The 26,750-nt window shown below is 35.0% G+C and overlaps 2 protein-coding genes across 3 annotated transcripts; one reads left to right on the forward strand and one right to left on the reverse strand.

Annotated features, from left to right (window-relative positions):
* The first annotated feature begins 14,117 nt into the window (after positions 1–14,117).
* Positions 14,118–16,795, forward strand: LOC121243724 (protein PHLOEM PROTEIN 2-LIKE A5-like). The gene is made up of 4 exons (XM_041141860.1): positions 14,118–14,652; positions 15,067–15,166; positions 15,988–16,133; positions 16,221–16,795. Exons 1-4 carry the CDS (start codon positions 14,153–14,155, stop codon positions 16,672–16,674), a joined length of 1,200 nt encoding a protein of 399 aa, XP_040997794.1. The 5' UTR covers positions 14,118–14,152; the 3' UTR covers positions 16,675–16,795.
* Positions 16,796–18,006: 1,211 nt separating this feature from the next.
* On the reverse strand, positions 18,007–23,900 carry LOC121243721 (arginine decarboxylase-like). Of its 2 annotated transcripts, XR_005936237.1 has the most exons (5): positions 23,512–23,900; positions 23,346–23,417; positions 20,394–20,951; positions 18,582–19,869; positions 18,007–18,416 (listed from the first exon to the last, which is right to left on the reverse strand). XR_005936237.1 is itself a non-coding variant. In XM_041141857.1 (4 exons), exons 1-4 carry the CDS (start codon positions 23,542–23,544, stop codon positions 18,847–18,849), a joined length of 1,686 nt encoding a protein of 561 aa, XP_040997791.1. In that variant the 5' UTR covers positions 23,545–23,900; the 3' UTR covers positions 18,410–18,846. The 2 variants fall into 2 exon arrangements, 1 of the variants encoding a protein (XP_040997791.1); XM_041141857.1 differs by having other exon boundaries at positions 18,410–19,869.
* Between the last annotated feature and the right edge of the window lie 2,850 nt (positions 23,901–26,750).

The following is a 26,750-nucleotide window of genomic DNA, read 5'->3' on the forward strand; positions in this document are numbered from 1 at the left end:
ATCCTTGATGGAGAATTTAGAACTGATCTGAGAAATCAACCACTGAATTCTGTTGGGTTTGTTACCTGTTACCACCATGTCATCTACATATAAAAGAAGTATTAGTATCCCATGATTAGAATGATATATGAACAAAATTGGATCAACTGAGCTTGAATAAAACCCAAGTTGAAGGAGAAAGTCACTAAGTCTGTCAAACTAGGCTCGAGGAGCCTGTTCGAGCCTGTTTGAGGCCATATAAGTCTTTATTGAGTTTGCACACATGCCAAGGATAATGCTCATCTGTATAGTCTGGTGGCTGACGCATGTAAATAGGAGTGTTGAGACAACCATGTAGAAAAGCATTCTTAACATCTAGTTGATGAAGTGCCCAGTTTTTCACAGTAGCAAGTGTGAGGACCATTTTGATAGTAGCAGGCTTCACAATTGGAGAGAGAGTTTCTGAGAAATCAACACCATCTACTTGACTGAAGCCTTTAGCAACCAGTCGTGTTTTGAGTCTTTCTAGTGTGCCATCTGCCTTTAGCTTTGCCTTGTAAACCCACTTGGATCCAATGACATTCATGTCAGCAGTTCTTGGAACCAATTTCCATGTTTGATTAACTGCAAGTGCAGCTAATTCGTCTTCCATTGTAGCAGACCATCCAGGGTGGTTTCTGGCAGATTTGATAAATTTTGGCTCAGCAGGGATAGAGACCAGATCATGAAAGTTTGCATATCGAGGATTAGGTTTGTGAATGCCACACCTAGACCTGGTTTGCATATGATGCTGTGATGGTGCCTATACTGCAGTTTCAACGGGAAAGAAAGAAACTGTATTTTGCAATGAATTTGTTTCTATAGGTAAGGTAGGAATGGATGAATCTTTATGTTGTAGGTAATGTGGTGAACCAATGGTTTCAGTTTGAATTGATTGGGGGGGGGGGGGGGGGGAGGATCAAATGTAGAGAGGGCAACACAGATTCTTATGAGAAACCATTGTGCCATGCAATGAAACTGGAAAAATCTCCTTCAACAGGAGGAGAATCATATAATAGAGTTGGCTTAGAATATGGAAGAACAAACTCATCAAACACAACATGCATTAAGGTATAAACTCAACCGGTGGGTGGATAAAGGCATTTATAGCCTTTGTGTTTGGTGCTGTAACCAATAAAGACACATGGCAAGGACTTTGGTTCAAGTTTATTGGACCTAAAGTCTCCAAGATAAGGAAAGCATCTAGACCCAAGAGTTCTAATAGTGCTATAATCAGGATGTTTGGCATAAAGTCTGAAGAAAGGGGAGTCCATATTAAAAAGAGGAGAAGGCAATCTGTTAAGTAAGAATACAGCAGCAGAAAAGCAATCTAACCAGAATCTAGGTGGAAGTTTGGCATGAAATATCATGGTTAAACCTAGGTTGGTTATACTTCTGTGCTTTCTTTTAGCTTTGTCATTTTGTTCTGGTGTTTTTGGGTAAGCTGATTGATAAAGAATGCCAAAATTTTGAAAGTATTCAATGAGGTTCTTGTTGTTAAACTCACCTCCTTCATCGGTTTGAAAAACTCGAATTTTGGCATTAAATTGGCACATGACAAACATATGAAACTGTATAAAGGCATATTTAAAATCAGACTTGTGTTTAAAGGGAATTAACCAACTGAAATTAGTAGCTTCGTCAACAAAGATAGCATAGAACCTAACTTTTCTCCAGGAGTGGGAGCAGATCTCCATAGATCACAATGAACTTTCTCAAAATGAACATTGACTATATTGTCTCTTGAAAGAAATGACAATTTACAAGCTTTTCCCATTTGATAGCTTGTACAAATTTCAGAAGAAAAGTGTTTTGAATCAAGAGTAATGAACTTCTTATTACAAAGATAGTCTAAGATTCTTGAATTTGGATGTCCAAGCCTGAGATGCCAGTTCTCTTTATTGGTGGATCGAAATCTAGAGGAGAAAAAATTCCTTTTATTCTGAGAGGTTGAAACTGCATCATAAAAAATGTATAGTCCCTTCTGCTTCCTTCATGTGGCCACTGTCCTCATTGTGTCATGTCCTTTATCACAAAACCATGGCCATCAAACTCAAATCTCAGTGGATAATCAGATGTAAGCTTACTAATAGATAATAAATCCTTCTTAATTTCAGGTACCACTAGCACATCATTCAACAATATTGGAGATTTGAGGTGAACCAACCATTACTTGACCAACATGAGTGATAGGTAAAACTTTACCATTACCAACCATAATACCATCATGACCATTATACGGAAGCAACGAGTGAAGAGTACCTTCATTAGCAGTCATGTGGTCAGTTGCACCTATGTCAGGATGCCATGAAGCTATGTCAGGAACCTCATCCATTTTAATGGCTGCAAAACTCTATGGAAGGTTGTCATTTGTGAAAGAATGATTAAACCTATTGAAACATTTAAGAGCAGTATGGTTTCTTTTGTGACATATCTGACACAACTTCTTCTTTGGCAGCATATTTGGAATTTGAAGGACCACGACATTAATTGTTGGATGAGCTTGATCTTGAGCCAGTGGATTGGCCTTGGGCAAAGCCACGACCTTTGGATGTAATGGAACCAGTGCTAGAATTTGGTTTCCTTTGTTTGTATGATTCTTGGCCATAGAAAACCATAGGGGAAGGAGTAACATCAACCTTGTATCTATCAACATAGCGGAGTAACATCAACCTTGTATCTATCAACATAGCTTTCCAATAAAGTTACTAATTTTAAGTAGGCTGGAATAGGTGGCTTAAGCATAGTAGCTGTAAAAACTTCAAAGTCCTTACCAAGGCCATTGAGAAGCCACCAAGACTTCTTGTGTTCAGAAACAGGCTTGCCAATGGTAGCAAGTTCATCACAAATTGTTTTAAATCTCCACAGATATTCACTCAAGGAATCAGATCCTTTAGTGATTGATGTGGGTCTTTGCTTAAGTGCAAGACTGCGATCAAAGGACACCCTCGCAAAAGCATGAACAAGGGCACTCCAGACTTCTGAGGCAGTGTTTAGACCAACCACAATGCCTAAAACTTCCTCACTTAAGGTGGATGTAAGCCATCCTTTAACAAGCCTATCAGACCTGTGCCACTTGTGATAAAGTGGATTAGGTTTAGAGGTTTTAGACTCATCAAGAATAAATTGTGATAGGGTGGGTATATCACATGTGATAAAACTTTGAAGAACATAGCTTTCAAGGATATTGTGCATCTGAGTTTTCCAGAGTAGAAAATTGGAGGAAGTGAGTTTTAGAGACACATAGTTTGATACATTCTATGAAACAGGATATGGATAGGGGTTTGAGGATGTGGTGGAAACATTTGAAGTAGAGGAATCCATTGAAAAAAAAGCACAACTCTTTAGCAACTCGTAGTGGCTCTGGATACCATAAAGAAGTTTGAGAAAAACAATCTCACGAGTTGAGTGAGAGAGTGTGCTTTCATTCATATATATATTGAATTATTTACAAATTGTATAGGACCATGTACGATCTGTTTCTATTCTAAGGAATCTGTACAATATAGAAAGAATGTTAGAATAAAGGAATTACATAATAACTATACACAGTTAGGCAGATTCTAACTTTCTAAATTTATACATCAGTCATCATGTTGTAGCTTTAGGTAAGTTGCTATAATCGTGGTGTGCTGCTTCTTTAATTGCTGGACTGCTTTGATTCTTAGCTTGATCTTTGGCAACTTGATCTTTGGCTTCATTCCTTATAGCATTTACGTGGTCTAATGTAGAGGAGGTTCAATGCTAGATAGATTCTTTGTCTCTTCTTCTTAGGAGACTCATTATCCGAAGTTATGTAAAAAAAGATTGCCAAGAGTATGTTCTGATCATTTTCCCATTTTACTTGATTGTGGGGGTATTCATGAGGGTAAACGTTATTTTAAGTTTGAAAATATGTGGCTTGAAGTTGAGGGTTTTGTAGACAAGGTGAGAAGCTGATGGTACTCTTATTATTTTTAGGGGACTCCTAGCTTTGTTTTGGCAAGTAAACTCAAAGCTTTGAAGGTTGATTTGAAGATGTGGAATAAGGAAGTTTTTGGGAATGTAGTGCAACAGAAAAAAATCTCTTTGGGAGGAGCTAGTGTCCTTGGAGGTTGAGGGGGAAAGTGAGAAGACTCTGTTAAGAAAGAAATAATTGATGTTAGAAATTGAGATGGTACTTTTGATGGAAGAAATATCATGGAGGCATAAATTGAGAGTTCTATGGCTTAAAGAGGGGGATAAATGCACTAGTTTCTTTCATAAAATGACTAACTCTCATAGGCATAACAATGCTATTGAAATGATCAAAGCTGATAATAATATGCTTTCTACACCTGATGAGATTCAAGATCATGTTGTGCAGTTTCATAGTACTCTCCTAAGTGAGATGGAGGATTGGAGACCTAAAATTGATGGCTTGAATTTTGAGGCTGTGGATTCTTTTACAGCAAGCTGGTTAGAGAGGCCGTTTGAAGAGCTTGAGGTGCATCAGGAGATATGTGGGATGAGAAGAGACAAAGCCCCTTGCCCGGATGGGTTCTCCATGGCTTTTTTTCAAGATTGTTGGGAGATTGTCCAAGAGGAGGTGATGCAGGTTCTACAATAATTATATGATTATCAAAAGTTTAAGAAGTTGTTGAATGCCACATTTATCTCTTTAATTCCTAAGAGAGTGGGCACATTGGAGTTGAAGCATTTCTGTCCTATTAGTTTGGTAAGTGGAATTTATAAGATAATTCCAAAGGTTTTGGCAAATCGAATGAGCAAGGTGATGGATAAGATTATTTCTAAACCTCAAAACACATTTGTTAGAGGCCAACAATCATTGATTCTGTGTTGATTATGAATGAGTGTTTGGATAGTTGAATACGGGAAGGTGTTCCGAGAGTTCTTTGTAAGCTGGACATGGAAAATGCGTACGATCATGTAAATTGGGATTTTTTCTTCTACATACTTAGAATATGTGGTTTTGGTGACAGGTGGTGTGGTTGGGTTAGACATTGTATCTTGACTGCTCAGTTTTCAATTTTAGTTAATGGGCAGCCTTGTGGTTGTTTTTAGAGTTCTAGATGATTGAGACAGGGGGATCCATTATCTCTATTTTTATTTGTTCTTGTTATGGATGCTTTGAGCCATAGGGTGGAAACCGTGGTAAGAGGAGATTTTATTTCAGGTTTCTCGGTGGGAACTAATAATAATGGCCATTTCCATATCACATTTGCTTTTTGCTGATGATACTCTTATTTTTTGTGATGCTGCTGGGGAACAGATTTAAGCTTTGAGGGCTGTCTTGTTATGTTTTCAAGTAGTATCTGGGCTAACGGTGAACTTGGGTAAATCGGAGCTGGTCCCGATGGGAGATGTGCATAATATTAACAATTTGGCAGAATTATTAGGGTGTAGAGTTGCTTATTTGCCTATGAAATATTTGGGTCTCCTGTTGGAGGCGTAGTTTAAGGCAAAGTATATTTGGGATTGGCTGGTTGAGAAGATTGAGAAGAGGTTGGCGGCATGGAAAAGATTGTATTTATCTAAAGAGGGTAGAATCACTTTTATAAAGAGTATTCTTTCTAATATCCTAACTTACTTCTTTTCATAATTTCCTTTACCAGTTGGAGTGACTAATTGTATTGAAAAGTTGTATAGAGCATTTTTGTGGGGTGGTTTGGGAGAGGAGAATAAGATTCCTTTAGTAAGCTGGAAAAAAGTTTGGTGTTCGATTGTTGATGGAGGATTGGGGGTTTGTAATTTGTGTAGTTTTAATAAGGCGTTGTTGGGAAAGTGGTTGTGGAGATATCATAGGAAAGATGATGCGTTATGGAGAGGGGTGATTGTTCAGACGTATGGTAGTGATTGGGGGGATGGTGCATTAAGGAGTGTAGGGGATCTTATGGTTGAGTTTATGTAAGTTTATTAGGAAAGGATGTGGAGATATCATAGGGAAGAGCAAGTGTTATGGAGAGGGGTGATCGTTCGAAAGTATGCGAGTGATTGGGGGATGGTGCACTAAGGCAAGTAGATGGTCTTATAGTGTGAGTTTATGGAAGTTTTTTAAGAAATGATGAGATTATTTTGTTAAACAAGTCAAATTTGTGTTAAGAGTTCGATTTTGGTTTGATGTATGGTGTAGTGAGAATGCACTGTTTAGAGCTTTTCTAGCTATTTTCAAATTGGCTGTTAATCAACATGCATCAATTTCAGAGTTGATGAGTTACTCTTGATGTGAAAATATTTCCAAGTGAACAAAATCGCAATAAGTAGTAAAGTTTTAAAGAAAGTGTCGAACCCACAATGATTAATTATACTATTGAGTATTGAAATTTATCAAATTATTTACTATTTGGAAATTAAACCGAAATTTTAAAGATTTTACCACTTAAATTAAAGTAAAGTGCTTGACAAAAATAAATTAAAAGAAAAGAGAATAAAACTTAAGGTTGTAGAGATAATAAAAATAAATCTAGAGTTTTTGATTTCACCTAGCTAATCACACAATTTATTATTCTTTATTATAAAATTCCAATTTTTCAAGTTGATGAAAAATAAATCCCTTAATTATTCAATGTTTTCTCTCGAATAACATCAGAAATATTTCTACCTAATAATTCATCACATCTCCATATAAATTAAATTATTTGAAGATTCATTAAGTTTTTTAGATTTTTTTTAATTTAAAATCACACTAGTTGCGGTAAAGTATTTCTATCTTTCGCTCAACTAAGGGTGTTTAATCCTAAAAGCTTCTAATCACAAATTATCTCTCGGTTTAATTATATGAATAAATTATATATATATTATATTCTAAAATAATTGTCTATATATGAATAAATTATATATAAATATATATATAAATTATAAATAGCCTAGTCTGAATTGGAGGTAAAAAAATAAATTTGTAGTTTGAAAAAATGAAGAAAAAAAAATTGAAGGCCGAAATATCAGCTAGTACCGGCCGAAATATAGGCATGTACAGGCTGAAATTGAGGCCGGTATTTGGGCCGATACGAAACGTATGGGGTACCTGTATCGGCCCAGTGACCAATACGGAAAATTTCGACCATACTAACCAATACGGTACGAAATTAAAAACAGCGATGTAAACACTTGAATTTCAAAACTGCGAGATGAGGTTTTGGATTTGAAAACTTGGGATGTGGATTAAACGGAAATACAGGGACCAGGAAACAATAATTTTTTTTTTTGAATTCGGAATTCTTCCCATAATGATGCAACACCGATACAAATTTCAAATTTAGAAAATGTGATGACTTCACTTTAGAATTTAACTAGATACAGTCATGGATTATACAAATACCGAATACTCCCTTAAAAAAAAAGAGTGGAATCAATTATTAAAAAATTAATGATTTTATGTGGATCTCATCTTTATTCATTTTTTTTTAAAAGAATGTGCGATGCTTGCACATTCCTTAACTGTAAATATTATTTTTCTTAAAAATACAATGACATCACCATTCACTAGCATTCCATCCAACATTGATACGCCAACTTCAAATATTCAAGGTGCAATCCTTTCCACAACAAATTCCCTCTCACATCCAACCTTCATCTTCCATCAATCGGAATTTATCCTTATCCCTTCCATCTTCGTCTATCAATTCCAATTTTAATTTAAACGCACATGAATCAAACTACCTACCGCATCTCTCGCTCATGGCCGCTTATATCCAGCTATCCTTGCAGATGAAAATCATCCCTTACTGTTCCCTCGATTGGTAGATCTCTTTTCCTCGACAACCAACAAATCTTCCATCTCATTCCTTCAGACACAAACAAATAAAGAAAAATAAATAAAAATCAAATCAAATCAAAAGAAATAAAGAAAAACTAACAATTTTAATAAGTAAAAGAGTACTAAAAATAATGTAAAAATTACACTTATCAACTCTAATGGAGAGGTGCATTGAGATGTTAGATTTTTCAGATTTGTCAAGGATTGAGAAATTGAGGAGGTTACTGAATTTTTTAGATTGTTGTATTTAATGGATATTAGAAGACATGACAGGGATCAAATATTATGGAGACATACTGCGTCTAAAAAGTTTTTTGTTAGATCATATTATAAGATGTTGTCCGATCAGCATTACGACTCTTTTCCTTGGAAGAGTATTTGGAATGCTCAAGTTCCATCAAAGGTTGCCTTTCTTGTATGGACAGCAGCTATTGGGAATATTCAGACTATTGACAACCTGAGAAAATGTGGAATGATTGTTATGGAATGGTGTTTCATGTGCAAGAAAGTTGCCGAATCGATGAATTATTTATTACTACATTGTGATGTGGTTAAAGTGTTATGAGATTGTGTTTAGAAGATCCGGACTGACATGGCCATTTTATGCCAAAATCAGTAGTAGATTTACTCGCATGTTGGACTAGACTTCATGCTTGTTCTCAAGTGGCAGCAGCGTAGAAAATGATCATTTTGTGCATTATGTGGTGTATATGATTAGAAAGGAATGAGATGTTTTAATAATTGGGAACGAAATGTAAAAGAACTTTGAAAATTTTTTATGTGTTCCTTGTTTAGTTGGTTTTCAGCTATTGTTCTTAATGGAGGAGATGTTTATGAGTTTTTGTCATCGTTTGTTTAGTATTCGAATGTATTTAGGTGTTTCGTTTGTATACACCATGTGTACATGGGTTTTGCATTTGATGAATACAATTTTTACCTTAAAAAAAAAAAAAGGGAGGCGCTTCAAACCGGACTCAGTGTAAATCCTATATTTATACCTTCCAATAAGTAACAGACATGTAAGCTATGTATCGTATTTAGCATAGAACCGATACCAGGAAATAACCTCCCATACTAAGCTTCTTTCCTCCCATCAGTCGCTCTGTCTCCTCGAGCCCCAAGTCCCAGGAGCCTCTCCCTTTCTCTCATCTCAAGCCCGTCCATAGAAATACAAAGAAAATTGGAAAAGGGTAGGGGGAGCTCATCAATGATGAAAGTGGCGTCTTTACGGCAAATACGGCGAGCAAGATAATATTTTTCATCCCCCAAACGGTAAAAGCCCCTATTTAGTGCAGTGTACGTAAGATAGAGATAGTGAGACAGCTAGCTAGCTAGCTGCTTGAGCTTTTGTGCTGAGATAACTGAAAAGAAGTCATCCCAACAACAGAGCGAGATCAGTTCTACAAAGCCAGCAGGCTCTCAAAGAAAACATACAGAAGCGTCACTAATTCCTTCGGATGGCTCTACAGCCACCGCTCCCAGCGGGAGCTAGCTGGGAGCCACCGCTAGTGTTAGGATTTTTTTTTTTTCTTCATATATGTATTTTTTAACATTTTTAAATATTTTTTTAAAAAATAAAAAAATCACAATATTATTGAAAAATTCATCCTTAATGATTAAGTAAAAATAAAAAATAAAAAATTGGAGTGGGAGCTATCAGTGGTAGCCCAGCGGGCATCTATCATTTTCCAATTCCTTTTTCTAACATGACAAAAAAAAAACAAAAGGAATCTCAAGCTGATAACTTCAACAACATACTTTACATTTTTTTTTGGCCCAAATTTAACACACAAACACACACCCACCCCACAACATATAGAGATCAAAATGATAGCAACTTCAGAAACTCTTGATGAACGCTTATAGGATATGAAGGCAAACGTACAGAAACTTGAAAACAAAACCAATTTTTGGTTCAATATCTTCCTTCATTTCCCATCCAGCACACAATGAAAAATGAAAATGAGAACCCATCTAGCTTTTATTCGAAACAACAACCATATTTATTTTTTCTGCTCATTTTTATATATTCTTTTTTTTTTCTCATTAACCAAACAATAAGGGCTGTTTGGAAAGTGAGATTATATGAGAATTTTATAAATAGTAATAAGATAATTTGTAAATAGTAGTGAGATTATTTGAGTTGAGTATTTTTTGAATTTTGAAAAATAAGAGAGAAAAAGTTGAATAAAAAAATTATAAAATTAAAATGTTGTTATAATATTATTTTATAATATTATTTTTGTTTGAAGATTTGAAAAAATTAAATTATTTTTTATTTTTTATTTTTAAGTTTGGAAAAATTGTAATGTTTAGTTTGAAAAAATTGTAATAATTAATTTGAAAATATTTGTATTTAAATTATGTTTGAAAAAAAGATAAGATGAGATGAAAATTAAAATATTATAAAATTATGTTTCTATTTTCCAACAAGTCCTAAAAGAGAGAGTCGAGGAACCACCTTCAATGAGACAATGAGAGAGGATCAATAAATGATGCTGGGATCCACTTCCTACCATAGTAACAGGTTCCATGGCTTCTCCTTTTCGCTCTCTACAGTCTACAGTTTACACCATCATTCATCAAATAAAACAGATTAATCTCCAGCAAAATGCAATAAGAAAAATAAAAAAAAAAAGAACCTAAAATCCACCCATTAACTGGTAAATTTCTGAACTCCTTCCGGGAGTTGGAAACTGGCTCTCTAACATCAACCCATTAAAAACAACCCATACTCTCGAAAATCTATTCAGCTCCAACTAAGCACAAACCTAAAATCTCGCTGCCCAACCGAGAGGACGAGAGCGGTGTGAGTGGCAGCGGTAAGAAAGAAACATAGAGAAGCTAGAGAAAGAGAGTGAGCGAGAGAAACTTATTGCCACCGACGCCATACAGAGAGGAGTAACATGGTAAGGCGGCGACGGGTCAAGCTGAGAGACGTGGGGGCTGCTGGTTTGTTTGCAGAGAGAATGAAAAAAGAAATGGCGAGGAAGGGGCGGCGCCGTAGGGGATAAAGGGAAAAACTTTTGTTGCTTGGTTACGAATAAAAATATTATAAAATTAAAAATTTTTAGTATATAATTTTTATTTTAAATTTAAAAAAATTTAATTACTTTTTATATTTTATTTAAAACTTTAAAAAGATTATATTAATTATATGATAGTGTTTTAAAAGGAGGGATATTTTTGTAAAATATCTTATAAAACTAACATTATTTTACAAAAATACCTTTACTTTATAACATGTATTATGAAAAATGTTGTATAAAATGTTGTGTATTTATCAATATCAGAACATTTTTTTTTAACTATTACATTTAGCCCCGTTTGGTTAGTAGTTTTCCTATCCAATCACATTATAGTAAACAGTGCATAAACAGTACAAATCCTATATGAAGAGTAAATAAGCTGTACAGCAAACACAGAATAAACCGTATAAAGCATCATGAATAGTAAATAAACTGTACAGTAAACAGTAAAAATTAGGAGTGTGCAAAATTTCAAAAATTTCGACTCCGTCCGACTTCCGCTCCGACTCTGACTCCGACTTCGTCGGAGTCTTCGGAATTTGGAGTCGGAATTCGGAGTAGCTCCGAATATCTATTCGGAGTCGGAGTCGGAGTCGGAGCTCCAAAAAGCTCATATTCCGACTCCGAAATTTTTTTTACTGTACATTTGCGCTCGAGCGAGGTGTCGAGCGCAAGTCGAGCACACGTTGTATTGAATATTGGCTCGATCGACATATTGAGCGGAAGTTGAGCGAACCTCTTCCAGAGAGGTTCGCTCGAGCGAACCTCTTTGAAAGAGTTCCGCTCCAGCTCCGATCTTATGTCGGAGCTCCGACCTCCGATCGGAGTTCCGACCTCCGATCGGAGTCGGAGTCGAAGCTCCAATTTGGCTCCGACTCTTATCGGAGTCGGAGGTCAGAAACGAGCACTCCGACTCCGTTGGAGTCGGAGCCCAGCCCTAGTAAAAATTAATAATAAACAGTAAATGAACAGTATATAAACTGTACTTTCGGCTCTCTAATCAACATTAGGACCCACACCTTTTTCAAATATAAAAAATTAAAAATTATCTAATCTCATCTCATTATCCAAACACATTTTTTTATAAATTATTTCATCTCAACTTAATTTAAAAATTGTATTATTATTTAAAATATCTTATCTCATCTAAACTGTATAATCAATACATTTATATTTTTATTATTGAGATTATAATTTTAGCCATATGTTCACATTTGTTATTATAGGGTTTGTTTGAAAAATACTGATATTTTTTTGTTAATAGGTAGTTATTTTTTAAAAAATATTGTGGATAGTAATAGATATATATTTTAATTTTTATGTAAAATTATATTAATGAAGTCAAATGGATTATATATGTTAGTTCAACCAATTTACATAAAACGAATATAAATGAGTCGTGTCATGTTGATCTATTTCTAATTAATTATTAAATGGGGTCAAAACATGTGACACAATATGACCTTTTTGACACATTTAGCTTAACGAGTTGGGTTTGAGTTGACTTATATAGTCAAATGCTCCTGACTTGATACGACACAAATACGATCCAAAAACACAATTTGTCACCCCCTGCACGAAAGTAGCCAACAAAGTAAACTCAATTTGATCAAAGTACTTGTACACAATGCTTTAGGGTATGTTTGGGCTTGCGTTAGGAGTTTTAAAAAATGCTTAAATAGTCTTTAAAGGTTGCATTTAATAGAAAAATTTGACTATTTTAGTGTTACATATTAAAGTACCTTTTAATCTCAAATAAGTTAAAAATTACGTTTGAGGAAAAACATTGTGCTTTTCTGGATAATTCAGAATGCATTTTAAATTTTTAAAAGAATGTTAATAGACGAAAATACCTATACAACTTTGTGATAATTACAATTTTAAAACTTTTAAAGATATGATCATAATCTTTTAAAAATTAAATGATTGTCATTTTTACAGCAGAAATCATTTTTTTAATTTGTTTCCAAATAAATGTAACATGTTTAAACATATGATTATCAAATAGTAAATAACTTTTTAATAATTGAACTTATTATTTAACCTATAGGTTATAAGCTTTGAAGTTATAAGTAATTTTTCTATCGTAATCTCAAACATACACTTAAGTGTTATCTGAAGTTAATTTTGTATCAATTGATGGCACAAGATTGAGGAATGCTTGGATAATAAGATGAAATCATAAGAAATTGTGAGAATTCTGTTAATAGTAGTGAAATTATTTGAGTTATAGATATTTTATTAGGTTTTGAGAAGTGAAAGAGAAAAAATTAAATAAAAAAATTATAAAATTATTTGAATATAATTATTTAATATTATTTTTATTTTAAAATTTGAAAAAGTTGTAATTTTTTATATTTTGTTTGAAATTTTGAGAGAGTTGTACAGTATTGTATATTTGAAAAATTATTAGATAAAAAAATTAAAGATTTAAAATTAATTTTTTTTTAAAAAATTTGGATGATGTTGAAAAAGAAAATTGTGGAAGTTGCAAGACCAGATATATTGCCAAACAAGTTCTAAGACGGAGAAAATTCGACTTTTAATATGAAAAAGTCTAATATATTGCCAGCGTCAGTTTATTCTTTTCACCGGATCTCATTTCTGGTCCCGTTCCTTTCCCGCTTCCTCGCTCCCCCAAACCCAGCCCGTCGTTAGTGTTTTCCCGTTCCTTTCCACTTCGTCATCCCCTTCCTTCCGCCGGCTGGTAAGTTACTCTCTTTTTTTGTTTTTCCGTCGTTGTCCCCTTGTAATTTATTTTTGTACAGCCCTGAGAGTTTCCACTTCGTCCTGTAGTTACTTTTCGCAAATGAGATGATATTAATTTAGATAAAAATAAAAACTAAATAAAATATATATTTTTAATATTATTTTTATTTTAAAATTTGAAAAAGTTAAATTATCTATTTTATTTTATATAAAAATTTAAAAAAATTATAATAATTTAATAAAATAAGGTAAAAATTTTTATGAAAATGAACCATACCTAAATCACTCATAAACAAAAATTTTATTTATAATTACTTTTACGTATTTCTTAAAATTTTTATAATGTAATTATCTGCATATTCTTTTTAATATAAAATAATTAGTTGGAACAATTACATCAGCGGAAGTACGATACGGTAGAATTTAATTCTAAAACGAATCCAGCCATGAGAGATGACACATACCCATCTCCCTGCCCGCCATGCTCTGTGATATCCAAATTCCACAGCAATGAGAGATGACACATACCTACATTCTTTGACCGACTCTCTATCATTAATGTACACGGTAGGAATGACTTTTGGTCTTCTTTCTTTTTCCAACTTCTCAATAAATGGACATCTCTGGTAAATGGTGATTACGCTTGAGGATTACTTCTTCCATGGCCATTCATGGAGCTTCTTCCTCTTTCTTAGACTCTTCTTGTTCCATCCGTCTATGGAATCATGATGTATTCTTGAACTTTAGAGGTGAAGATGTTCGCCGAAAGTTTCTTTCTCATCTGTACCATGGTTTGGATAAAAGGAAAATCAACACCTACATAGACAAAAATCTTGAAAGAGGAGAGGAAATCTCAGCAGCACTTTTCAAAGCTATTGAAGAATCAAGGATTTCTATCGTTGTACTCTCTAAAAATTATGCAGAATCAAGATGGTGTTTGAACGAGCTATTGAAAATCCTCGATTGCAAACAAACGATGAAACAAATTGTTCTACCAATTTTTTACGGCGTAGATCCATCGGAAGTACGACATCAAAAAGGGGATTTTGGAAAATCATTTGATAAACTTGGAGATCAGCTCAAGGATAACGTAAAGATGTTGAAGTGGAAGGCAGCTTTAGAAGAAGTAGCCAACTTGTCCGGGTTCGAATTAGGGAACAGGTACTTGCTATGAGCTGTGCCTATATATATATATGTGTGTGTGTGTGTGTGTGTGTGTGTATATATGATGTTAAAAGAGAACTTTATGGGTAAAATCTAGACAAATCCAGGATCTGCGAGGGTGCTGATTGGTGAAGATATGGTGCCACACAAAACAATTTGATATTTTATCGTTCTTTTCGACACTCGAGTTTTATGCAAGCCATAAATAAATTTGAAATCTATTTTGGATTTGTTATCGATTAATTACCTCATTAATTTCACACAAAGTATATTGGAGAAACAGAAGAACATGGAAAAAAAAATACAAACCTAAATCTTCTCTCTGTTTTCTTTTATTAACTACATCATATAATTCATGCATGCTTATACTTTGAGAAATCTTTTAGACTTTTCTTCTCTTTGTATTGATAGGGACGAGTCAGAGTTTATCCAAGAAATCATTCAATGGGTGGACTCAACAATAGCATACCATACACCTCTAAGTGTTGCCAAGTATCCAATGGGAAAAGAGGTTCGCATACAAGACATTTATCGGCATTCAAATATTAGAAAGAATGATGATATACGCACAGTTATATTTACCCTGTCATGTTTACCTAGTTATGTTTACTTGCTATAAGCTAGGAATTAGGGGCTGTTTTTCTATATTGTTTTTGCTCCAAGATATGCCCTTTTCATAGGAGGTCCTAAAGATGGATCAGTACATGTTGTGAGACTGAAATGGTTAGTTTGAAAAACTTGTTCCAAGTTCAGATAGATTAATTTCCTAGTGCTTTTTAAAGTGGCTATACTTTCTGGTTTGAAGTTTTTGTTTATTAGATTTGAACGTCAGAGGTGCTTTAAGCCTGTTACTACAGTCCCAATAATTTTAAAGGTAATTTTTAATGCTATCTTTGTTCTTGAAGTTCAAAACATATTTTTCACTTGGTAATTTGTCATATATTCTGTTAATAGCAAGCACCTTTGACCTTTGTTCTTTGGTTGTGATTTACTCCTGTGAAATCATCGCTTGTGTCCAAAAGTTAAACTGAGGGGAATATATAAATTTAATCATTTATACTTGTCTTAACACTCTTCCGCATATGTGAGCCAGATCTCCCTCTGTAAGTGGGCCAACTACATGGAATATTTAATTAATTGAACAAGTGTATAGCCGGGATTCGATTTCAGAAAATCTGCTCTAATACTATATGAAATTATCACTTATTCCAAAAGTTTATACTGATGGAAAGAGATAGGTCTAATACTATGTGAAATCAGTACCGCTTGTCTTAACATCTCTAGACTTTTCTTTTTGTTTTGTAATCTCTGTCTGTGTCTATGATTGAACAGGTCAGTGTCCAAATAGATGAATTGAGTGGAAAGAAATCTTTCATGCTGGCAGCGAGGGAGTTAACTATTATATGGGGATCTGGAGAAACTCCACAATACTGGGAATGGATTCCCTCAACTGAGTCACCGGTTCTACCCAAGTCTAGGTCTCTCTTCATCTCTCTGTTTGCTTGAGTACTGCATGCTTGTTTACCCTAGTTATTATTTATAGCAATGGTGTCTAAAATGTGCAGATTCTCGGAAGTAGCTCTTCTTAGAAAGGTTTCTTGGCTTGACATAAAAGGCAGAATTGAGACAAAAATCCTTTCCCCAAAAACAAAGTATGGGGCATACTTTATCTACTCCATGGTGGATGGTTTCTATGGGTTTCACAACCCTGTGAAAGTATCCATTAGACTGGGAAACGAGGTGGAAGGAGGTGATGCTATCAATGCTTATTTGAATCCAAGAATGTGGTCGGGTACACAGGAACAACGATCGAATGAGGAATTATTACTAATTAAACGACAGGATGGTCGACTTCCAATCAAGAGAGAGGATATGTGGATGGAGATTGAGATTGGAGAATTCTTCACTGGCAGCCACGTTGATAATCGTGGCGAGGTCGAGATGTGTTTGAAGGAGGTTCAAGTCCTTCACGAGAAGTCTGGCCTTGTTGTCCATGGCATTGAGCTTCGGCCAAAATAAGAAATTAGTTAATTAGTAAAGAGATTGGTGCCTAGCTATTTTCCTTCTGAGCAAACGACATTTGCTGTGAGACCTGGAGTTGTATACATTATATTATGAGCAACGTTTTGATGAGACTTTGGATTATATATATATATATATGTTTGGATTTTATGAATAAAAACGACTATATTCTATTAAGGGTGGAATTAGTACTTCATCTACTGTACGTAGGAGCTGCAAGCAAAGGATGCACAACAGTTATTGAAATTTCGTTTGTTTGGAGTGAACATAGCTTGGCAAGGGGTGGAATCCATGGTACCTACCATGTCAGCTGGCTTGGATCAAGTCTAAGAAGTTTTGCAAATCCAACTTCCAATATTAAGAGCTGAATTATAAAAAATAGAGAAATATTTTAGCTACAAAGAGATTACACAAATGTAAACTCGGGCCATAAAGTGATGCATCTTGATGTAGTCTAGTAGATTGTAAAGTTAATTTTGTCATAAAGTAAATCTAATGAATCGCATGAAGCTTTATGAATTTACTTTTATGCAATTTTTTGAGTCTAACATTTTAAAAATGATGTCCATAAAATATAGCGGATTGGTGCATTCAATGTATATATGCATGCAGATGTCGAACTTTGTTATAATTTCCAAGAAGGAAAAGGAGAGGAGAGACTGAAAATGGGGTGGAAGGAAGTGATGCTACCAATGCTTAGTTGTAGACAAGAATGTCGTCGGATTCACATTATGATCAACGACTAGACGACGAATTATTACCGCTTTAACACAGAGGATGGGCAATCTGCATGCTTTTTGGCCAATCAAATTAATGGGTTGAAATTTTAGTGGAAGAATTGTGTATAGAGAATAACTCGATGAGTCAAGTTCACATTGCCTAACTCTGAAGGTCTTGTACTCTCCACTTTCAAAGATATGTCCAAGTTCAATGGATCACTCGTGAAACATGTGATCAAGACTCTCTCTCTCTCTCTCTCTCTCTCTCTCTCTCTCATGCTAGCTAGCATATTAAAAATGGTTGACTTAGTCTTGTGAAAGGTTGGAAACTCGACTCCAAAGTATAAATTACATAACAGGTATATCTGTTCTCCTTAAGTTACATAAGAAGGGAGGGATTAAGTCATTTCCTGTAAGAGCAAGGCCAGTAGTTTCTTCACAGAAACTACTGGCCTTGCTCTTACAGGAAATGAAGTAATCCCTCCCTTCTTGTTACAAGAAACTACTGGCCTTGCTCTTACAGGAAATGAAGTAATCCCTCCCTTCTTATGTAACTTAAGGAGAACAAATGTACCGGTTAATTGTTATAGTAAAGCAAAATGCTATTCTGTCGCACAATTCATCCTAAATTTTTACATCCCTAATCACAGCTGCTAATGTAAAACAACCACTTAAAATGTTTATTTAAGTGATAGACATGCAAATAAAAATGTCACATCAAAACATATGATTGATAATAACAAAATCTAAAGTAAATAATAACATTACTCCACGGAAAATGAAGTAATTCTTCCCTCCTTATGTACCTTGAGGGTAACAAATGTACTGGGATCACTATTTTTTTTTTTTTTATGTCAGAAAACCTCGCAAAGGCAGGACCCTTCAGACCCACCCCTGCAGCGTAAACCCCGGTCCCGTGCACCGCATCTGGGATCACTATGTTATCCTCCCTTAAGGACCATTCCCCTCTTAAATACCTTGATCATGTGAAAAGAAAAGAAAGAGAAGTTCTTAAAAGTGCTGTGAATAATCGAATATGAAAACAATATTCATTTTACTTCAAGGGTATGAAAAAAGAAAAACATAAGATTTCATCGCTGCAAACATGCCTCGATAAATTGGCCCCGACAAAGTGAAGCCTTGCCATAAAGTAGCTGAAATATGAAGCGCATGAGTGGCAAGTACCTCTCATGTAACACAGTTTCTGGCAGACTTCATTTACCTAATTTCTGGTTAAGTACCTTGGATGATGCTGTAAAAATCATGGCCAATATTCAAAGGGGAAAGGAAAGTCATTCTCCAGCTCTCTCCCAAAGATTTAATGGAAAAAGGTATAGTGGTGGTGATTGCTAGTATCAGTGGCGGGCATGCGCATACATGCTACAGAGAGTACTCCCACCTTCATGTGCCCTGCCACTACCTTAAGCATGCACTTCAACACAGTAATGAACTACACATTGCAAACTAATATAGAAGATAGGGAAGTATCAGAGGCTCCAGTTATAACAGCACCTTTGCTTCCAACATCCAGTAGATACTCCAAAGCTTTCTCTGTAATAACCTCACCAGGAATCATAACTGGTATCCCTGGCGGATATGGACATATAAGCTCCCCACAAACTTTCCCAAGGCTCTCCCCTATACCGACTTTCTTTTTACTTGCAAAAAAGGCATCCCTGGGAATCAGGCTCATTTTGATATCTCCAAAGGGTGTATAACCATTAAACTCCCCATACCCTTTTTCTCCATCAATCGGTGCAGTAATTTCTACTAGATGCTCTATTGCTAATATAAGCCTCTGAATATCATCTCTACTAGTTCCAAGGTTCATTGCGAAAGTAATAGATCGGTCCCCAACAAGTTCACAAACGATCCCATGATCTCTGCACAAGAATTCATCAGCTTCATAACCAGACAAACCAAGCTGCCAAAAACCAATAGTAAGTCGCAAAGGATCAATGGCTGGAAAGTTAGAAAATCTTGCAAGGTCAAGCACTGAAATGCCTGGTATTTCCTTTATCAAGTATTTAGCTTCAAAGGCTAATTCCATTGCTCTGTTGAAAATAGTATCTGGATTTTCACTTAATTGAGATCTAGCAGCATCTAATGATGCCAAAAGCAAATAACTAGGGCTAGTGCTTTGAAGAGTTTGGAGACATCTACATATTCTTTCACTATCTACCATATTCCCCGACATGTGTAGCATTGAGGACTGTGTGAGAGAGCATAAAACTTTGTGAGTGGACTGTACTGCAAGATCAGCTCCTTGCTGAAGGGCTGAATTGGGAAGCTGGGGATGAAATCCAAGATGTGCCCCATGAGCCTCATCAACAATCAAAGGAATTCCATGCGAATGACACAGCTGGGAAATTTCGGTCAAGTTGCTACATATACCATGATATGTGGGGGAAGTGATAAATACTGCAGCTGCCCTTTGACCTTCCATCTCTAGTTCCTTGACTGCTTGCTCCACCTGCAAAAACAGCCACCTTGATCCGTAAATAAGTATAGTTTTAGTAACAAAATGGCTGCTTACTTTTACTAAAACAAAAGACAAAAAAGAAAATGCCAGTATAAAAATTTTGTTTTGGTCCCTTAAAAAAACTTCATTGTTAATATTACACCATCACCATAGTTCTAACTCTATTTCGGGACTACATTGGAATACCAATTTATTATCAGCAAGAAATGGCCTATAAAGGTGAAAAGATTCGTTGTTTGATTGGCGTAGGGCATCTGAAAACAAAGTCCCGACTAATCCCGGGGTCCACAGGCCCTCGGCAAGGAGTTTCCTGCACGTGCGGCTTGGAGAATTCAAGGGAAAAAATCACCAGTCCGATGGCCCCTAGAAATTGTTTGCACCAAATCATAGACCTGGAGGGAGCAAACCACCAAGACCAAGGTCCTTACCACTTGAGCCAACACCTAGGGGTTAAAGTTGAAAAGATTACAATGCTAACAATGCTGTAAGCATGTACATGAATTTTCTAAACTCACATGTGATGAAGTCACGCCGCCAGCAATGTCCCATTCAAAATCATACTGAGGAATGATGTACTTGGGTCGTGCACCAGATAATACCATGGCAGATATAGCAGATATATGGGAATTCCGAGGAAGAATTAGAAATTCTCCAGGAGAACAAGTTGCCATTATTGCTGCTTGTATTCCACAAGTCGTACCCCCAACAAGAAACCATGTCTCTGATGACCCAAAGAGTTTGGCTGCTTGTCTTTGTGCTTCTAAAATAGGCCCCTCCGGAGAAAATAGGTTGTCAAGCTCTGGAAGCTCAGGCAAATCGTGGGAAAATGGTTTTAAACCAATTATTTGAGTTAATGATGGTGGGGCAGCACGACCTCTGTTATGCCCAGGGAAGTGAAAGCTGGCAACATTTTGTTCAGCTGAAGCTTTCAATGCACTAACTAAAGGAGGTAGGCTATCTTGCTGGGCTACAGGAGAATGGGAAATTAGAAGATCATCCTTGGTGCCTAACTTGTTGTATTCTGTAAAAGTGCCCTTGTCATGCCTATTTTCTGGTTTTATGACGCCTCTTTCCTGCAAGGAATTTTCAAGAGAGAGATTTAGAGAATGATTTTGTATAAGTAACTCGATTTCTTGAAAGTCCAAAGGGGCATGGGAAACATACAAATGGATACACCCTACTTGCAAGGAAAAATGAAAAGAGCTAGTCTTTGAAATCTAAAAAGCTAGAGAGTTGGGAGCTGTTGTGAGCAGCCATCCAAACATAAAGGTAATCGAGGCTTTTAACTCTGTCACCCTTCTCTTGCGGTCTTCCAAAGTCGGAGCATTGTGTTCTTGTCAAATACACCATAACAAGCACGAACGAATTATCAAGACAGAGATTTAATGAGTTTGTACAAGTAACTCAATTTCTTGAAAGTCCAAAGGGGCACGCACGACAGACATACAAATGGATACACTCAATTAGCAAGGAAAAAAGAAAAGAGCAAGCCCTTGAAATCTAAAAGACTAGACAGTTGGGAGCTGTTGTGAGCAGCCAACCAAACATAAAGGTAATTAAATATTATGGCTTTTAACTCTGTCACCATCTCTTGCAGCCTTCCAAAGCTCAAGCATTGTGTTCTTGCCAAATTCACCATATCAAGCACGAACAGACCGTCCTCCAAACTTCTGAATTTCTACGACTTCCTAAAGGATTCCATTAGCATGCCAATAACCCCACTCAATCCAAAAAAGTGTTGAATATCGCTGCCCATAAGTTTCAAGCCAAACCACAGTGTAGCAGAAGATGATCAATGTTTATTCCATTTTGTTTACACTTACAACACCAAGTCTTTACTACAACATGTCTGTTTGTCAAGTAATGCATCATTTAGATGTTACCCATGTGGGCCATTCGAGCAAAAAAGTTAACCTCAAAGGCTGTTTCTTCAAATACACTACCAAGGAAATAAAAACCCAACTTAAGGGATAAGTGCATTGAAGAAGTTTTTTTTTTTTTTTTTTTTTTGGATCAGTATAAAAAAAAAAAAAAAAAAACCCTCGAAGATCTGTCTTTTATACAGAATCAAACATACATGATCATTACCACCTCTTCTCCACCTACAGGAATACAACTTGTTGAAGAACAACGAAAAGAACTCCAACTCCCTATCATGGGCCAATCTAATAAATGCGACATCCCATTGGGGCATATTATCATAGATCTGCAAATGTTCAGCAATCAAAGTCTCCGTATAAAGGGATCACCAAAAGAACTCGGGGAATATTGTCTTTAAGGGTTGGTGCAGCACACATTGTACCAAAATGCCTCAAGTAAGAGATTTAGACAACAGCAAGCGGTGAAGAAACTTCTAAAACCAACAATTTGATTGCAATCTATTCTTTATCGGTTCACCTTTAACAGAATGCCTCAACTTTCTGATTGTTTTTCTAAGTTCAAAGAGACCAGAACCGTCACCCCCCGGCGGTAAAATTAATATAAAACATAGGACGTAATCAAATTTTTGACCCATTTGGCACTAGAAGATAAAAGCTTCATCACCTGTACAATTTCAGTTAGAAGTAAAATATTATCCAAATGTGCCTGATTTAAAATGATTCCCTTTAATGATCCCACAATTCTTGTGCCTTAGAACATACCCCTATATGATGATTTCAACAGTACCTCATTAGAACTGCAGGATAGATATTACATGTTAGTTTAAACCTTCAAGTTGAAATACATGCATTTTGAAAATGACAACTCTCAATAGATAAATGAGCTGTAAAATGTGAGAAATAGCGTTGTTCATCTTTAATTTTATCATCCCTAGACACACTGGCTTGATAAAATTCAGGATCAAGACTAGAAATATTTATTGCCAAATCATTAGGAAGACGACCAAACTTATGAACTAAATAGGGCCCCTTTGATTGTACCATGCAAATTGAACGTCTGTTTTCATTTTACATGTTCTGAAGGTACTAATCCATCATCTCGAATGTACGCAGCGAAAATGTTGAAACCATCGTCATAAATTGTGCTAAAGAACCAATATATGTTTTCCATCCTCTTGAAAGTTCCCGCTCACTGTATATAATTTTTCACTATGCATAGCAGAGGGCAATGAAAACATCCAATTTTCATGGGACACCTACATACTCCCAAATCATTCATATTTTAGACCTTATATATTAATAACAGTCCCCGAACTGTTATGGCCTTCCAAAACAACAAATATTAAAATTTGATGGCCTTTTTTTTAATTGGCACCGGGTGTCCAGGAACAACATCCCAACTAATCCCTGGGTGCACAGAATCTCGGTAAGGAGTTTCCACAAGTGCACCTCGGATAATTCAAACGAAAATATATATTATGTTAAGCATCTTTTTTCCAATAATTTTCTGAGTAAACAAACAAATAAAATATTACAATGAATTGAATGCAGTGCCTTGAAATTTGAAAGGAAAAGTAACCAACCCACCTGAGAAAGACAAAGTCTTGATCTTCTAAAAGGCCTCAAACTCCAATTATTAGCAAAACCCAAGTGAAAACTCTGTACCAAACACAGAAAAGACAGATATAAATTGCGAGTAAACATCTTAATGCATATACTACACACACACACACACACACAGAGAGAGAGTTACAAGGTCCAAAGACACTGAAGTGCAAGAATGCATTATATAATAAGGTAAGTATCACAGTAGTGAAAGGGAACTCCGAGCACTCCCAGTATACAACCCCAGCCGGCGTTTTTTTTTACTTTTTTCTTCTACTTTTCCCTCTGAATTTCAAAAAACATGTCTGCTCAGAAACTTCTCTCTCTCCTCTTCCCCTCTCCCCTTCGCGCCCAGACCGACGAGCCCCCTCTCGCTTTCGCGTCGCGCCTTCCGTGGTGTGGCCACCGTTCAATGGCGCCTCCCTCACCCACCGCCGGATTAACTCAAACCTACCGCCGAAGTCAGCAAAAGAAGCCCACTTATCATCTCATGTACAAGCTTGGCTCAGAGCACTCTCCGGCTTGGCTAAAATCAAACTTTAATTAAATTTAGCTAACAAGACATTTAAAATATTTTATATTGAATTAGGCATGTCAATAAAAATTTAGATATTAACTATAATAACTCATCAAATATGTGAGTGTACTTTCCATTTCTACAACATTACCTTATGTATCCTAGGTCTCCAATCGGTACAAACACTCATGTATTGATGTAATATGCTTAGTATATAAATAAAATAGACTCTCAAAGGCTCAATATAATAGTCACACATAAAGAAATTACAAATCTAAAAGAAAAGTCTCGAGATGTTAAGATAAATATAAATTATTGAATTTATATTTTTTTCGTCGGTTTAAGTTTTGGGAACAAATGGTTATTTCACTTAATTGTATAGTAGAGACTTTGAGTTCGAATCTGACTGTGTATTGGCTTAAAACTTTTGAGCACAAGTTGTGATTTAGAGGAGTAAATCACAATCCAAGAACAAAGGTTAAATGCGCTTGCTATTATCATAACATATGACAAATTACCATGTGAAAAATACGTTTTGAATTTCAAGAACAGAGATATCATTAAAAATCACCTTTAAAAATTATTGGTATTGCAGTTACAGGCTTAAAGCACCTCTCACATTCAAATCTAATAAATACAAATTGAAGCCAGAAAGTATTGCCACTTTTAAAAAACACTTGGAAATTAATCTATCTAAACTTGGAATAAGTTTTCCAAAATAATCATTTCAGTCTCAAAACATGTGCTAATCCATCTTTAGAACCTCCTATGACTGGGTAAAGATAACTAGATTAGGTGTTGTTTAAATATTGAGTTGAGATGAGACAATTAAAAATTAAAAATTAAATCAAATATTATTATAATATTATTTTTTAATATTATTATTATTTTAAAATTTGAAAAAGTTGAATTGTTTATTATATTTTATGTGAAAATTTTAAAAAATTATAATGATGAGATTTTCCTATCCAAAAGGGAAATGTCTTTTTGCTAATTATCATGTTGTTACTGTTTCCGATAAGAATCAGATTGTCGCAAAGATGGAAATAAAGATTCTTCTTAGTCAACATGTTCAAGGACGAGGATGATGACGACGAAGAAATGATCTCTTGATAATCAGGCGGAACCATGGAAGAAACCTCTCCCACACGAGATTCGAAATTGCAGCGGATTCAAAGGCATGGGAGACCAACGACAACCTACATGCTTCTCGAGGGGATGTGCTCCAATTATGTTTGGCGATGCATTCTTCCGGCAGGGTCTTGGTAATATCCATTTTCTTCTCTCCTCTCCTCTCATTTTCCTTCCTTGGAAGTTATTACAAACTTCAGCACGTGCATGTAATTGTACGTTGGAACTTGGATCATGGATGTACCAATCGGCTATATTTTATGTATATTTTTTATAAAACTGTTTGTGCTGTATATGTGATACAAATAGTATTGTGTAAATAATTCAAACATTAAAAAAAAATTATGCAAAAAGCTATATATATATATATATGGATAGTGATTTCCTAAATTTTCCGACAAACAAAAAATATAGACAAATAAAATGTGTTCTACTCTAAACTTCGGAAAAAATTTAAAAGAATTCATATCGCGAAAAAATTGTCCATGTATTTATCAATTTAGAGATACATAGAGTTTATTTACTATAATAATAAAAACTACAAATTATAGATAGGCTCCCTCTTTAACAAAGAACTTAATACGATTAGTGTTAATTAGTCTTGTTTTTTTTAGAGATGAGATGAGTTGAGATTAAAGTTAAAAAGTTGAATAAAATATTATTAGTATATATTTTTTAATATTATTTTTATTTTGAGATTTGAAAAAATTGAAATATTTATTTTACTTTATGTGAGAATTTAAAAAAGTTGTAACGATGAGATTAAAGGTTTTTAAAGTTCTCAAAATTTTTATTCTTGAAAGCAAATGAGGCTGAAAAATATTCAAGAGAACTCGAGGGAATAAAGAAATCAAGCCTAGAAAAGAAAGATTAAACGAGGATAAAAATTTGTAGGGCCAGACATTAAGTTCGTAATAAAGAAAAATTCAATTGTTTAATCATTTTTGGGATTATGTTCTAAATTTTCCCAGAACTTGAAACATATATTTTATAAATATTTTTTAAGAAGCATACAGTTATTTTAAATTATTTTTTAGTGGTTAAGGGGTTGTTTTATTTTTTTTTTGAGCGGATCCGTCCCTACATGGATATTATATTCCCCCCTAAAAAGGAAGAGAAGGCTTGAAAAATCAGTACAGGTTTTGTTTTTTGTTCTGTTTGTTGCCTTCATTTTGTTATATATTTGTTTCTGTCTGTTTCGGATCACCTAGGTAACTTCTATGCAAGTTTTGATATCGACAGGGTTTTAAAAAGGAAAATGTTAGTGGAATCCTCAAACTTACTGCTTAATCTTACCGTTCAAGCATTTTAATTTTTTTTTAATTATTTTTTACTTAATGGTTAAAGAAGTAATTATTAGTGAAATTATATATTTTTTTTATATTTTTCTTAATGAATAAGAATGTTAAAAAAATACTTAAAAGAAAATTAAAAAAAAAAAGAATAACAAATTTATAACTAGCAGTACGCCCAGCGGTGAACATTGGGCGGCCCGATAGCACCATCCTTTTAAAAATATGACCCTCATAGAAATGTTTGGTATGCATAAAAATCTTATAAAAGAAAACTTAGGAATTAACATGTCTTGAACTAATACATCATAATGTAAATCACTTTTATTACAAGTAGATCTAACACTTCTTTATCAAGTTCTAACCCGATAATTTGACTGAGGCTTTCCTAATATTTCTTCGAATTTCTACATGGGTTTTACTGATGGAGGAGGAGGCTCCTGTTGC

This window comes from Juglans microcarpa x Juglans regia, chromosome 8D (assembly GCF_004785595.1).
Source record: "Juglans microcarpa x Juglans regia isolate MS1-56 chromosome 8D, Jm3101_v1.0, whole genome shotgun sequence".
Taxonomy (NCBI): Eukaryota; Viridiplantae; Streptophyta; class Magnoliopsida; order Fagales; family Juglandaceae; genus Juglans; species Juglans microcarpa x Juglans regia.